This window comes from Puma concolor, chromosome E1 (genome assembly GCF_028749965.1).
Source record: "Puma concolor isolate L17-30 chromosome E1, mPumCon1.1.hap2, whole genome shotgun sequence".
In the NCBI taxonomy this organism is placed as follows: domain Eukaryota; kingdom Metazoa; phylum Chordata; class Mammalia; order Carnivora; family Felidae; genus Puma; species Puma concolor.
Genome location: NC_141680.1, coordinates 30,683,323 through 30,699,239, shown reverse-complemented (window position 1 = coordinate 30,699,239; position 15,917 = coordinate 30,683,323). Strand labels below are relative to the sequence as shown.

General features: G+C 49.9%; 1 protein-coding gene across 11 annotated transcripts in view; it reads left to right on the top strand.

Moving 5' to 3' along the window:
• The window catches only part of MSI2 (musashi RNA binding protein 2), a 393,915-nt gene that overhangs the window by 325,141 nt on the left and 52,857 nt on the right, over window positions 1–15,917 (top strand). For all 11 annotated transcript variants that reach the window (XR_015244052.1, XR_015244053.1, XM_086686879.1 and 8 more), the window contains exons 9-10: window positions 6,008–6,122; window positions 15,786–15,860. Coding sequence is in view for 9 of the 11 variants with exons in the window: in XM_086686879.1 (XP_086543005.1) it covers window positions 6,008–6,122; window positions 15,786–15,860 (190 nt within the window). In the remaining 2 variants the exon portion in view is untranslated. The remainder of the gene's footprint in view (window positions 1–6,007; window positions 6,123–15,785; window positions 15,861–15,917) is intronic.

Genomic DNA, 15,917 nt, shown 5'->3' with positions numbered 1-15,917 from the left:
AAATCAAGGCCACAGCCACAGGGCTCGGGTTTCCCCAGACCAAGGCCCCCGGCTGGTTTCCCTCCCAGCCCCAGGGCCATGTGCTGACTGGGGCCGTTTATGTAGAAACCAGGGAAAAAACAAAAACCTTTTCACTTCCCAGACCTTGGCATCGTCCTCAAACTGCCAGCCTCTTCCAAAAGGTGCCCGGCAGGGAGCTTGCCTCAGCAAGGGCTGCAGGCCAGTTGGGCGAGGCGGCCACTCAGAGTAGCTACAGGGAAGCCGTCCCCACGAAAGCCCCACTACCTTCTTCAAAAGCCGATGCTAAGTGGTCCCCCTGACGAGAGGGTGTGGCATGGGACCGGCTCCCTGGGCATGGGCCATGGCATCAGGCAGACCTGGCTTCCAACCCGGCCTTACCACATGTGGTCTGGGTCTGCAACCAAAGCCGAGGTGTCTAAGGTCCCTGGACCTCAGCTTCCTGTTCTGTAAGATGCATTTATACCTATAAATGACATCATGGGGTCCCCGGACAGAATAAGACCATGGAAGTTATATTAGATAGAAGCATCGTGTCCGTGTGTCCATCCTGAGGTGGGTAACTGTACCATGGTATGTAAAAACATATGTTTACGTTTAGGAAATGCATATCATCATGTACACACTGGACTCTCGTAAGGTTCAGGGGAAAACATTCACAGGTATAGATGTGGGTAGAGACACGCCTACAACTGTCCTTTGTACTGTCCTCACACTTCTTCTGCGAGTGCGAAACTATTTCTACATAAAGAGTTGGAAACAGACCTCCTTGCTGTGTTGGGCCCCGATGGGCAGAGGCGCCCCACCTCGGCAAGCAGCCGGTACAGAACGTCAGAAACCACACACGCAGGCCCACGTCCAGCCTCTGATTCATCCTCTAGAGGAACATGCCGCTGCCCTAACTGTCCTGTCGTTAAAGGGTCCCTCTAGATCAGCTAAATCACTCTTCTTGTCCCGTAACTGTGCAGACCACACCCACTCCTCCAAGGCCAGTTTGCCAAACAAAGCCTATTTGAAGATAGAAAATTTAAAGCAAACCCTTTAAAGCAAACCTTACCTTTGGAGGGGTTGGCATGCCCTTGGCATCCGGCCCCTGGCATAGGGTTGCTTCGTGGCTTTACCAGCTGTGAAACTGGAAAACGGAGACCTCATCTTGCTAATGTGAGCTGTCGGTCACAAGTAGCCTCTGAGGCTCCTTACAAGCACGGATTCAAATAGAATTTCCTGCAAAATCTTGCCCCTCCGACCACACTGCTTTTTTCCAGTCGTGTTCTGGAGCTGGAGCTGTTGTGAGAAGCTGCCGAAGTGGGTTCTGAGGACCAAGACTTGGAGATAGATGTTCCTTCCACAGAATCTGCCCCCACCCAGGGCTACCCCAGAGAAAGCACGTACCATAAGTGGGGTTCTGTTGGGGGCAGGGCTGAAATTGCTGGGACGAGAGGCCTGGTCAGCAAGAGGACCCTTGCTTCTGTTGACCATGGGAAGTCAGGCACTTCCTTCCAGGCTGCCCGCTCCGGGAGCTCCCATGCCTGCCTCGTGCCCCATGGTGGAAGCGGGCCTCAGCGCCCACTAGCCCAAGAACCCGGCCAGACAGAGCCACGGCTGGGAGGAGGGCCTCCCGCTGTCCTGTCTGCTCGCTGCTCTTCACGGATCTCTCGTGGTAGCTATTCTCCGAAGACAGCCCTGTGGTCTAAACTCCCGGTATGCACGCCCCGTGTGGTCCCCTCCCACGATCTAGGCCGACCAGGTGTAACCAAGAACATGACGGAAGTGGCAGTGTGGCTCTCAGGCCTAGGTTATAAGAAGCCTTGCAGACTCTGCCTTGGTCTCTCGGGATTCTCGTGCCAGGACAGCCCCTCTCTGGGACTCAGCCACCACGCTGTGAGAAGATGGAGAGCCGCGGGGAAGCCAGAGGTGGGTGCCTCCCATGGACGGTCCCAGCCGAACCTAGACATCACCTGCCGTGTGAGTGAAGAAGCCCCTGAGTGAACCTCCAGCTGAGTCCAGGCTTTGGCTCCAGCCCCAGCCACCATCTGACCACAGCTACATGAGAGACCACACCAAGTGCCCCCCTGGGCCCAGTCTGCTCACAGAACCACAAGAAAGCACGATCCACTGTTAACTTGGCTGTTATTCAAGGCCACGAAGTTTGGAAGTTGTTAGGTACACAGCAGTAGATCCCAGGGATGTCGTGTGTGGCCAGATGACCTGAGTGTGTGACTGGAGCTGGGGAGACAGGCTGGTGTTCCCCCTTTGGGTTCTGACTGTAACTGGGGGTATTCGTGCCCGGTTCTCTAGCTTGCACGGGGCCCAGTGGGAGGGTAGTGGGGGTGGGGGAGGGGTCTAACTCAAGACGCTCCAGAGGCTGGCAGGCCCGAAAATGACAGGGAGGCAGGTTGACCTATGAGTATTTGCTTTAATGTTAGGAGAACAAGACAGTCAGAACCTGTTCTCTTCGACAGAATGAGAGCTCTCAAGGTGGAGGCCTGCCTTATTTATGTCTGCTTCGCCCACAGCCTAGCACTTGTCAGGCACATTGAGTCCCTCAACGTGGTTGAATTGAGAAGACTGTGTTTCCATGACCCTAACGAGCATGTGAGTCAGTGTGTGCTCTGAACGGGACATCACAAGGGACCAGGGAAATAGGAGCAGACCCTGGATCCCTGCTCCCTGAGAACTCACAGTCTGATGGAGGAGGTGAGGCTTCTGCCAGTCCAATGGGGAAAGGACATAGTTTTCATCCTCAGCAAGCCCCTGACCCACACTGCAGGGACTCAGAATGCAGGCAGAGAATAGCTATTCCCTCTTTCCTCTTGTATGTTTTCAAAGGAGCTGCGGGCTGGGTGGGCAGGCCTCCTGGTCCAGAGAGATCTTTTGAGAGACCTTCAGCGCAGGCCAGGCCAGGCCAGGCTCCCTGGTGCGGCAGCTACCTTTCCCTGTCACTCAAGTGCCCAGGACATGCCGGGATCCCCCAGAGAGTGCGTGTGCCATGGCCCCTGGCCTCGGGGAGCACTCACAGCTGACATAGCGGGTGGTCGACCGAACCCACGCAGCCGCCGCTGCCCAAAACAGCACCAGCAAAGACAGAGCAGAATTAAACGGAGCTGCCAGCCCTATTCAGTGAGAGGGAGAGTAGGTGGGTTTGTTTAAAATACTCCCATTACAGTCAGTTAACCTTTATGTTCCCTAAATGAAAACTGTATAAACCTGAAATTTTCGTTGATCAGGTTGCCTAGGAACAGGCAGCAGGTTTTCATAAGACAATGCAATAGATTGTCACCGATAGGGCCATTAGGAAGTGAGCTGGTTAGCGGTATTATTCCGGATCCCGGTGCTGGCGTCAGGTAATTATCTGTCTGCCTCTGAGGAGCACACCCATCTTCCTGGGCTCGGGCAGGCTCTTGCAAATGAGCTTTCTCAGCCTGCTTCGGAGTCCCAGGGATGGAGCGTAGGAGCAAATTGCCATCCTGGGCTTATGAGAGAAATCTGAAAGACCAATTCTGATGAATGTATTTCGTTTTAATCACCTCTCCTTACCACTACTTGCAACAGTAACACTCAAAGCAGAAAACTTGGCAAATAAACAGCAATAACAAAATGCACCGCGGAAGTAAAAGAACAAAGTCGCTCTAAGGCAACTTTGGTATGTCTTTGTAATATTTTCCCCATATAGGATATGCATATACACTTACTTATCTTCCACAAAGATCCTATCCCCATATATGATATGCATCTACACTTACTTATCTTCCCCCCACCCCTTACATTTAGGGTGACCAACCGTCCTGGACTGAGGGTTTCCCAATACTGTTGCATGTTATTATCAGCATACTTTTCTGTGGCTTCATAGCTTTCAGTCAGCTTGGATGAACCAAAATTGGCTAACTGATTCCCTGTTCTTGGACATTTAGGGTATTTCCTTTAGGAAAGTATTATAATCAGTGCTTGTCACCACAGTAGCCTTATCCATATAAGTTTATTCTTATAAAGTAGGATTTTGTCCTGCAAGTAGGATTATTAGGTCAAAGAATGCATACTTGTATGGCTTTCGATATTTTGTCTTGTTGCCCTTCAAAAAGATACGTGCTAATTCCTACCCCTCCTCCCCATACTCTCTGGGGCTCTGACATCAAGGAATCCTGTCATCGCAGCCAATCTGATAGATGAGAAGGTATCTTGTTTAGGAATATCATTTGTGACGTGTGATATGAAAGATATGTCTAATTACTAGTCATTTGTGAATTGCTTGTTCATGTCGTTCACCCATTTCCATTTCGGGATGCTCATCTCTTTCTTTTTAATCTATAAAAACTCTTTGTATGAAGCTTATCAGGCATATTGAGCCTGAATATTGAGCCATTTTGTCCATGTTTTTAAAGACTGTGTGGTTATCACTCTTTAAAGAGCAAGAGTGAGTAATACCTGTTATCTGGTATCTCTGAAAGACCAGTTAATATTTTAGGTAATTAAAGCTTCCCTCAAGCCTTAAGCACTAAAATATTTTCTTAATGTTTGTTTATTTTGAGAGAGAGAGAGAGCATGCAGGGGACGGGCAGAGAGTGAGGGAGAGAGTGAATCCCAAGCAGGCTCCGCACTGTCAGCACAGAGCCCGGCCCAAGGCTCATTCTCACAGACCGTGAAATCATGACCTGAGCCAAAATCAAGAGTCAGACTCTTAACCGACTGAGCCACCCAGGCGCCCCAATGAAATATTTTTTTAATTGAAATATTTGGGATGAGAAGATTTGAGAGCTATCCATATCTCCAAAGTGGATAGCCCGTATAGGTCCCTTTAAAGCAAAGTATAAGGCACATAATGGAACTTCTTCATATCTCAGATACCCTGGCAACGATAGTAATTTTCTGTGTGATAGTGAGACCCTCAGCAGCTGTTGAGCCACGTGGAGTTTGGGCTCCTATGCCATCTGGCCCCCTTTTAAATATGGTACCTGATTCTTCTCTTCTCTCCCTCGCTATCAGACTGTCATGCTGATACTTTTTGCTTCCATAAGCAGCCCTGCCCTACAGCATCCCATCTTCATCAGTGACGGGGCTGATTACCAGTTAACGATGTTTGTTAAGTTTGTCTGTAAACTCAAAGAAGTAAGCACAGAGCAGGCATCTGAAACACGCTCTTAAAAATAGTGCAGCTACTTCAGCAGGCAACGGTTTTACCTCTCCCCTGGAGTTTGTATTCTACATCATTAAGGTGGTTAAGTAAGTGACTTCTGGGTTGTGTGAGCAGAATAGGATTAAGAAATTTTGGAGGCAGAAGAGAAATAGGAAAGATTAGCAACCACTCGAAGACGTAGCTGCAGAATGAGAAACCGGTAATCCAGATGGACAGAAGCGGTGTTTAATGTCATTACTTCTCCCAGGAGCATGCTGGGGCAGGTTTTATGGAGACGGTGGCATCGCTGACCTAGAAATTTTAAAACTCCAGCTTCCAGACCTGCACCTGCCAGGATATGGCTTACGGCACATTACGCAAGCCTGCCGGTGTTCAGTTTTGTCATCTGTGAAATGGAGCTAAAACTAACTGGCCTGTGTCTTTAATAAGAGAGAGAATCAGGTGGCCTGATGTGAAAGGGTTACCGGCCTGAAGGAATTTGCAAGCCTGTGAAGGGCCAAACAGTCGTGAGGGACTTTTACTACTGCTATTGTTTTTCTTCACAGATACACCCAGCAGCCATCGTCTGCACACGTCCCAGTCTGAGCACTCAGCGCCAGCACGTGTGTCTTCAGCCCGAGTCCCTGCCACCCCTCCAAACCCAATTTCATCCTTGTAGGTTTCTCCAAAGCAGGATTTGCAACAAGTGGCGTGTTTTCTTAAATATTTGTTTTGCAGGCCATTTACTCGGCTTGGCTATTTTTACAGTGAATAAGGAGCAAGGCTAAAAATACCTTAGCTGGTAACCAGATCCGTTCTGCATTTGACATTTACGTGGAATTCATTTGCATCTCATTTGTTCGCCTTTCTGTTTAACAGGTAGAATGTAAGAAAGCTCAGCCTAAGGAAGTCATGTTCCCACCGGGGACAAGAGGCCGGGCCCGGGGACTGCCTTACACCATGGACGCGTTCATGCTTGGCATGGGAATGCTAGGTGAGTCTGGGCGGGACCCTGGGGACACAGCAGGGCCATCACGGACTATACACCCAGCCGGGTCATCTACCAGTCGGGCAAGCTGCCTTACCTCTCTGAGCCTCAGTTTCCTCATCTGTAAACGAAGGTGACAGGCCCCTTTGCAAGACATCTGTAACCATTAAATGAAGAGAGATAGATACATAGACAATAGATGGATAATAGGAAAATAGGGAAGTAGGCAGGTAGATAGGTGATAGATTGATGATGGATAGATAGATAGATAGATAGATAGATAGATAGATAGATCGATCATCTTGTCCCTTGCCTGGCTCATAAGAGCTGCTTGATACTATTTTATCACCTTTCCGCTCCCTTTTCAAAAGGAGAAGAGCCACCCCCGGGCCTCACTCCTCTCTACTAACTGGGCATTCTTAAAGACCTAAGGACGCCTCGCGGCTTCACCTGTGTGAGCTGAGGCTACATTTTCTAAAACTTGGGAGAGGAGGGGGAGTGATGAAGGTGGGCTATAATCCTGTCTATTTAAATGATTAACAATTTTTCTCTTGGGATATCAGAATTTGCATTTAAATGGATGTTTTAAATGGCCTGTTTTACTCTTTATTTGCCAAAAAAAAAAAAAAAAAAAAAAGGTGAAAGACAAAGTGTGTTTGTTCCGACAAAAAATGATCTCTCCTGGCTTTTAGAGAAATTAAGTTGCATATTATGCCCCTTCCTTAAAGGTATCTCTGTCCGTCCCGCGCAGATAATTGAAAATCTTACCGCTTAAATGGCATGAAAAATGGAGAAAGCAGTGGAGGAGCGTAATGGTGTGGGTCGCAACAATAATTAGAAATTTCAAGGCGAGAGAACGGTATTTTAGTGCAAGTTATTGTGTGTCGGGAAAATACTAATTAAATGGGATAAATGGTAGTTAATGGTAAAATTCCATTCAGGCACAGGATCTGTCTAGTTTTAATGGATTTTCATTTGGTTTGGCTGAGTCCTCCTTCTATATTGTTTGATCGGCTCTTTGTGTGTTTTCAGATTTGCAGCTCTTTGAATCGTTCCTGGCTCAATTTTAAATGTATAAAACTAAAAAAAAAAAAAAAAAAAAAAGTATAAAACTTTTCTTGGCGTTATAAATTCTTAAAAAGAATTGTATCTATTTTGTCTGAGGAAATAACAAGGGGAGGTAAAGTTATTTTGTGGAACTTTAAGAAATGGAAAGAGATGCCATGAGAATGCCTGAAACTGGCTGGAATGGCACTTCTTCTGGAAGGAATTCTTTCGGTTTAACCAAGTTGCGATGGAAATTCCTATGTACTTCTTTAAAAATTGGCCAAACGATTCTAATGCTGATCTAGAAGAAGAAACACATGAGACTGAATAAGGAAAAGTTTTCAAAAGAGTAATGAGAAAAGGCCGGTTTGACCAAATAGCAGAACATAGCACAAAGCTACGGTAATTAAGTGGTGTGGTATATAGGGACGTGCCTGTTGATAGAAAGTTAAAGCACCTGAACTAAATGTATTTCTGTGTATGAGTGTCATTATTATACAGAAATGACTTTTAAAAATCAGTGGGAATTATCCTGGTTGGCTAGGAGACACTTGGCTAGCTCTTGCTTAAAAAGTCATTTTTATGTGGTTTTTACTTTATGTTGTATACCAAAAGAAGGTCTGAATGGATTAATAGTTTTAAATTTTAAAATCACATCTTAAAAGAGTTGCCGCCTGCTGGCATGGGGAGTCTTGAATTTTCAAGGTTGAGTATAAAGGCCCTGGGGCATAAATCCTTTTTAGGATCAGATCTTCAGAAGTGCCCTATCTTTCTGAGTCTAACTTGATGCCCTTGACATGCTGAGGAAAATGGACTGTTTTCTTCAGGTGCAGAGGCGTGAGGCGAAGCCAGCTCACTCTTGTCAGTTGCCACAGAGCAAAGGTGCAAAGGTCAACGTTCGCCCCAGACTGTGTAGGCAAGGGCACGATGTCTCCATGGACACCCAAGCTCGGATCCCTGAACAGAGGGCACCCAGTGGTTTTAAGATGGGAGCCAAGGCAGGGAGGCTTTGTCGAATCTGGGAGGTGTTCAGGGGCAAGTAGGCTTTGAGCACCTGCTGCGTGCCTTGCCCCAGGCTGGTGCTGGGAGACAGTGCTTATTAACAAGGCGGATGTGGTCCCTGCCCTCTGAAGCTCGTGGTCCGGTGAGCGTGACAACAGTTAACAGCTAATCCTACAGATAGTTAGTTATCCTCATAGAGTTATGGGGTGCTTTAGGAGCACATAATAGAGAATGGAAATCAGTCTGAGGAATCAGGGAATACCTCCCTGTGGAGGTGACCTGTTAGCGGAGCTGAGAAGGTGAGCAAGCGAAGGGTGATCCAGACAGGAATAGCCTTAGAAAGTCAGGGTCCCCGTGTGGAAACCTGAGAGCCCACTGGCCTGGCGGAGGGGTCACGTCCACACGGGGCATGTGCGAGGAGGAGTGCCAGGCTCGGTGCCTCCAGGATTAGCTTTGACCCCGCTGGTGATGGGCAAACCCTCGTGGTCTGTGATTGGCTTCTGCTTCTTGAGGGAGGGATGTGTGGTGAGTGATGAATGGCAGGAACTCACTCCCCTGCCCCAGTTATTTTCCCATCTCTCATGGTTGAAGTTATGCCTTCCCTGAGCTGCAGTAAAGAAGTAATTGTTGGTTAAAAATGTTGTCGTGGTTGAATCTATTCGTCCTTGAGTTATGACCTCCCACGGGCCACCCCCCCCTACCAATCGACATCCCTGCCACTTAAGGCTTTTGCCCATGGAGGTCTGTTGAGGCTGTTACCAGGCAGAGCCCCCAGGCCTCAGCCAGCCCCACCTCCTGTCACAGAGGTTTTCCTCCTTCTCCAGTCAAGCATAGAGCCCTTTGGATGGAATTGGTGGTGTTAGCCTAGCCTCCATCAATTGGGACGTGGGGGCTGGGTAAGCCAGTGGGGAGAGCCTTGGACTTGAGAACCAGGAAGTCTGGACTCCTCACCCCATGAGCTGTGTGACTTGGGACAAGTGACAACATCTCTGTCCTTCGGTTACCCCATCCTTAGATAGGAATATGGGAAACTCTCACTTCATAGGGTTGTTGATGATAAATGAAACCATATCGTGTCCATCCAGTGCTACACTTCATCAAATCCAAGGTATCGTAGGTGGTGAAATTCATCTTTGTACAAACATTCAGAAAGAAAAATAAATATGCTGTTAATTAACCTGCACCAATGCTTTCTTATCACAATGACCGTGAGATAGAGCCTACTTTCCGAGATGTGAAAATGTGAAAAAATAAAAAAATGCGTGTCTTCTAGTCAACAAAATACAGCAGTACGTACTCAAATTGGGAGCTGTTATTAGTAAAGTAGTGGGGAGCCCCAGGCCTTCCCACCCAAACAGGTGCCCAACACCCTTCCTGCCAGTGACTGGGAACACAAAGCAGCAGGTGTGACTTGTGCTGTGGCACCTGTAGTCTCCTGGTCCATTCAGACCCTCAGCCCAAGGAGTTGGATTATCTTTCTGCCTCCCAACAAAGGGAGTTGGGAGTTTCTGCCTCCCAACAAAGATCCGTGCACAGGGCTCCAGGCCTCATCAGACCCCAGTCCTCCTGAGGCCCCAGCCACTATGGTGAAGGCCTCCAGACATTCGCTGAGATGGGCTTCCTGAGAGCTGCCAGAATGTTGCCCCAGCCAGGAACCAGCTCAGCCCAAGGTCCAGGTGGAAGGGGTGAGGCACGCACAGCGCCGGGGAACACGCTCACAGTCTCACGGCCTGGTTGGCCTCTTGCCTCCTCGGCCAAGCTGGAGTGTCTGCCGAGCCTCTGATGCACTTGCTGGAGACTCCCGGAGCTGCCCTTCGCTCGCATTGGCACAGCCTGGCATCCCAGGCCTCTGGACTCTCTGGGCAAGGAGAGTGCCATCTGCTCTTTCGCTTCTTCCCTCTTACCACGGTGGCATCAGGCGGAGTCTGATCCTTCGCTAAGGTGGGATGGCCTGACATGTCCCCACAAGTCACCTGGGTCTCCTCCCACCCCCCATGGTGTTCATCTGTCCTTGGAATCACTACCATCACCCGTAACATGTCAATGCCATCACCATGACAGTTTGGCTGATGAACTCGGTGCGGACAGAAAAACATTTTTTAAGAGCTCTTTAATGAAATGAGGATTCAGTGATTGACATTTTTGTTGTTAGAAGAGCAGAAAAAGTCTGTAACCCTTGTACAGATTTTTAGAAGTGAGACTATTAAACCATGAAAGCTTTTAAATCCATTTGCTCGGCAAATATTTATTGAGCACCTACGAAGGCCAGGCACTGTTCTAGATGCTTAGAATGCATCAGGGAGCAGACATTCTAGGGAGACAACAGATACACTGGTCTGTAAATGACTCGGGAACTGTGAAGCTAATTTTTAAACACCCTTTAAGGTTTTCTCCGTGGTTGGGGAGATTGCATCAAAGGGAGGCTGATGAGCGTGTAGTCGCACTTTATTCTTTCTTGATCTCTCTTGATGTGGCTCTGCCTACGTCCTTGGGAGGAAACCTACAGCTGTTTTGGTTTTAGCTTTCAGAGCCTTTGACAGAATCTTAGAATAATCAGCCCGATGGGAATTGCTTTAAAAGAATGCAGGAGAGCGGTGGAGGGGTCATTCTGAGGCCAGCTCTCCCTGCCTTTGAGCCGGACAAAACCAAAATCAACTGAGACCCTTGGAAAAGTCTTTTAGCAGCCTTCAGACTTTGTTCCACTGCCTTGCGGCGGCCAAGAGGTGCCCACAATTATCCAGCTCGGTGCACTGGAATCTCTGGGTTTTCTTTTTAAATTTTTTTTAATGTTTATTTTTATTATTAGGAGGAGAGAGAGAGACAGAGTGCAAGCAGGGGAGGGGCAGAGAGAAAGAGAGACACAGAATCGGAAGCAGGCTCCAGGCTCCGAGCTGTCAGCACAGAGCCCGACGCGGGGCTTGAACCCACGAACTGTGAGATCATGACCTGAGCTGAAGCCGGACACTTAACCGACTGAGCCACCCAGGCGCCCCTCTGGGTTTTCTTAATGAAAATCGACTTCATAAAAGCAAACATGATTATTGCTGATATATTTTTTTCCTTTTGGCCTTCTCTGCCTTCAGCCACATAGTCCTACTGCCTTTAACTATCTTGGCCTCGCTGGGCACACTCTATTTAACATGTGTGATGCCGCTGGTAGAGTGCTACCTCGTTGCTGAGGCCTTGGAGAAGCTTCAATCTGCAGGCCCGGAAATAGACTCTGTAGATCAGCTGAAGAAAGCCTAAGGCATTCTTAACAATGCTCATACTGTGACGTCCCTGTGAAGTCTTGACCCATTGTTCCCCAACGTTAAGCCCCTCTGAAATGAAAGGGGGAAAAAAATCATCATCTAGAAGAGACGAGCTGTAATCCGCGGGTGTTCACTCACAGATCAAAAGGAGATTGGCTGGAATTTAGAGCCACTTGTCTAGACCCGTTTGTCTTTCCCGAGAATATCTGCTGAGGTGCTTCCCGAGGAGGTCTCCATTTGTTCAGCTGTTTCCTGGTGGGCAGGAAACTCAAAATCTAGCCCTTCCTTTTCCTTCTAGCACAACATAGTGCACCAGAACTTTCTGTGATGGTGGAAAGGGCCTATATTTGCACTGCCCAAGATGGTAACCGCTAGCTGTATGTGGCTACTGAGCATTGAAGATGTGGCTCCTACGACCAAGAGGCTGGAGTTTTTCATCATAATTTAGACTTAAATTTGAATTGGACAGCGTAGGCCTAAAGATGCTCCTGGGCTTCGGGGTCTGGGCGTCTCGGTAGACCTTGGCCTTCACGTCCTGGCCTGGGAAGGGCTCAGGCCCTAGGTGTTGCATCTGGATGCATACCTCACTGAGCCAACGTGGTGCCCTGGGCAGTGCTCTGCAGCCCACTTGGCACATATGTCATGCTCGGGCAGGTCCCTGGATAAGCAGCCCTTTTCTTGTCTCTTTCAAGTCGGGGGCCTGGTGGGAGCAATTTTCCGTGACTGAGTAGCTGAGTCACAGAGCCCGGGAGAGGATGAGTCATATGCCCAGCCTAGAATGCAAACATATTCCAGGGTTGGAGTGAACATCTTCTAGAGTCGGAGCAAAGATCGAGAACCACAGTTCAAAGAACTCTGCCGGCATCCCCGAAAGGAGGCCCTGAAGTGATCTGACTGGCAGATTCAAATGCTGTTGTTGATTTCTGACTTGCTTTCTTTTTTTTTGTTTTTCCCCACAATGGAGAGCCTGTCCTCCAGAAAGGTGGCCATCCAGGCAGCAGGCTTAGTTTTTCCTTTAGTGACAAGAGATAATTACTGCGGGATTGATCAGGCATCCAGAGTACTGAGCAAATAAATGGTGCAGTGGCCGGTGCGGGAGGGGCCCCGCTACTCATGGAAGGGGTGGCCGGGTCATCTCGCTGTAATATGGCTTGATGGAGCGTCCACGTCGGTGTGCTCTAATGTGGTGTTCATATGCAGCCAGCCAATTTCCCCGTGAGGCCGGGGCGCTGAGCCGTTGGAGCAGAGCTGGGCTGCACAGCAGTAAATGAAGAGGAAAATTGAAGTAATGTTGTATTATAAATTTATGATTTCATCTGCCTGACCCAGAGGATGTTCGCAATGGGGGGGCGGAGATAAGATTCCCCCCCCCCCCACTCTGGCAGGTGCCAAATTCTCATCTTGGTGGTGCAGGAGACAGTATTGACGTGTCCAGGAGGATTGGGGTGAGGCCCAAAATTGGGGTGAGCTTGACCGTGCTTGTCTTCCTTCTTGTTGAAGACGGTCACATGTGCCCGGAAGAAAGCAGATCTGGGAGATCTGACTCCCTCCCGAGTCAGGGAGGGGCTGGGCGTGCCGCCCTCCCCCCCACCGTCACCCCCCACACACACACCCTGAAGGAGTCTTAAAGATGACACATGGGTCTACACTTCTGCTGTCAGATTAAAATATTTCAGACCCCTAGTGCCACGAAGTTAGAAGCAAAGGAGTCATTTTTCACCAGGAAAGCCCCTAGGCAGCAGTGATTTGGCTGTTTGCATATAATCCGTTTATCAATATTGTTGAAATAATGGTTTAAGAAATCTAGTCATGAAAGATCTGATTTGATAGCAGGTGATTAATTCGGAGGAGAACTGAGCTGGCCAGCCATGAAATAAATACCAGGGAAGAAGCCGCTGAGCGTGCGTCCGCTTAAGGCATCGAGTCTTAGCCTCTATCCCTTCTTCTCTGTCCCCGTGTTCCTTTCCGCACCGGGTGCCAGAGCTTAGCGTTACACTTGGATACGCTGCTCCTCAGCAGTCGGTGCAGAACCGCCAGGTCATCCTGTCTTGTCTGGGCAGCCTTCTGCCGGGGAGACACCGAGTGCTGAGCAATATACACCCAGGGAAAGAGCAGGCGACGAGGCCCTTTTTGGGGTGGAAACAGGTCAGTTGGCCAGTGAGTTGCGACTGCAAATTTGGAAAGGCTCTGGCTAAAATAAGGGAAGGGAAGGGAGCCACGGCTGGTCTCAGTTGAGAGTTTGGGCGCATCCATGCTGCATGGGACCTTGCAGAGCTTTGTACAGCTGGCAAGACTCAAGCTGACAGAGGACAAGGAAGACCCTCCCCGCCAAGGGCCTGGCCTTGGACCAGAGGCAAGCGTGGAACCCAAGTGTCCTGATGCCCACAAGGGCGAGCCCCCCTTCTGGGTCTGATGACAGTTCCTCTGGTGGAGCAGGAGTTATGACACCAGCAGGCATGGAGATGTGAGGAAGGGCGGGTCCCACCTCTGGACCTCTAAGGCATCAAAGCTCTATGAACAGGCAGCAGGAAGACCGGCAGACTGTAACTCAACGCTGCCGGAGTCCCCTCCAGATGAAACCTCAGGAATGATACTGTTCCTTTGGCCCGCGCCGCAGGTCAGAAGATGCTGGTAACGTGTCCAGATGCACTTGGGACACGGATGGTGAGACCCCAGAGCCTGTGTCTGCGGGTGTTTAAGTTGCTGTACGAAACCGCAGAGACACTGCTGCCCTCATGGCTGGAGGGCATGGAGACTATCATAAACCCCACCCATCAGAGCAACTTCCTACCAGCATTTTGGTGGCAAGGAACAGAAACAACTCTGGCTGCTGGAAGCAAAAAAAGGAGGTTGTTGGCAGGGGCTCATCAACACACAGAATTGCCAGGAAGGCTGGAGAATAGGCAGGACCCGGGGAGCTGGGCGGTCAGCCACAGCCACAACCCAGGCACAACCCAGGAACGACCTGGTCAGGAGGCCACCGTTGCCGCCGCCGCCGGGTGCTGGGCTCACGCTGATGTCATCAGAATAAATTCTGCATTACCGCCCCCTCCTCCGCCCCACTAGCCCCAGAAATGGATCCAAGGAAGACTTCCGTTGGCTGAGCACAGGCTCATGACCTACTTCCCAGCTGCCTAGCTCAGAGAGAGCAAGGGCCCTTTTCTGCTTCTGTGATGGGAGGCAGGCCTCTCTCTTTAAGACTCAAACACAGAAATGGGGTTCAGGTGCTGGGCAGCCGAAAACAATCATAGACACCCACCTCAGAGGTCAAAGCAAAAGTCAACTGCTGGAGAGCATGAGTGTAGTAAGCGTACGATCCATTGAGTGGAGGGAGGCAGAGTGGGCCTGACGGGAAGGGAACGGGGGGGTAGCCACGGGTCTCCGGTGGCCGGTAGAATCCGTCCAAGCAGGCCACACGCCAGCCTTCTCTGTAGCCTGGGGCAAGAGGCAGGGACATAAACCGTGACGTGGCCCGAGCAAACACGATGCAGGGTCGAGAGCCGAGTGGCTGCTCACTGGGAGTTTCATAATATATCACAGAGGACCACAGCAACACCAGAACGTTCCATTAGTTTCCTCTGCACCCAGCCTGGCAGCAGTTTCCACAAGCAAGCACCCCACAGTTAGTGGCCACCCCCGGGGTGACCTGCTGAGATCATGTGGAAAATACGCTTTCTGTGAAATGCCCGTGAAAACATGTGGCACGAGGCTTCGGGGTGCGGGCCACGCTTCTGGTGCACATTTTAACCCAGCCAGAACCTCACCGTTCTCGGAGGGCCTTGGGAAGATGCTGTGACACCCTTTGGAGTGTCCGTGCCTGGACATAAGCCCCTGGGACCCTGCCTCCCTTGGGCCATGGCTTCTTAAGCCCAGTGTTTTTCCAGAGGCACAGGGTCAGCCCCGAGTTTTGCCCCTAAACTCTCACCCCCCAAGTACTCCTGCTTTGTCTGGTGCTAGAACTGCTGCTCGCTGCCTTGGGAGGAGGCATTACAAGGACTTTAATCTCCTACTGTCAATAGCTTTAAGGTAAAGTACATTCGGGGTAAGCTCTCCAAATGTCAGAGCCAGGCGTAGGCCCCGTGTTTGGTGCTAACGCGTGGCATTTACTCTGCAGGTTCCAGAAAGTGCGTGGGCTTTGGGGGTCTCTCTGCCCAAATACAGGTTAATTACCAGCAGGCTGACAGCGGTGCCCCCAGCCACAGTAGAGAGGTGACCCAAGCCCTGGCTGGGTAAAGACCCTCACGGGAGACAAATCATTTTGTGCAGGAAAATAACTCAGGCTGTCCTCATTCTGGCCCTTTCTGGGATTTCACCCCAGACCTGAGGCAGCTGTACTAACACAACTGTGATCTTTCTCTCTGTGTTCAAGGCTATCCCAACTTTGTGGCAACCTATGGCCGCGGTTACCCTGGATTTGCTCCTAGCTATGGCTATCAGTTCCCAGGTGAGTGTCTTTGTCTCCCAGGGCTTTGGGGGGGGGCTGCATTTGAGGGGAGGCGGG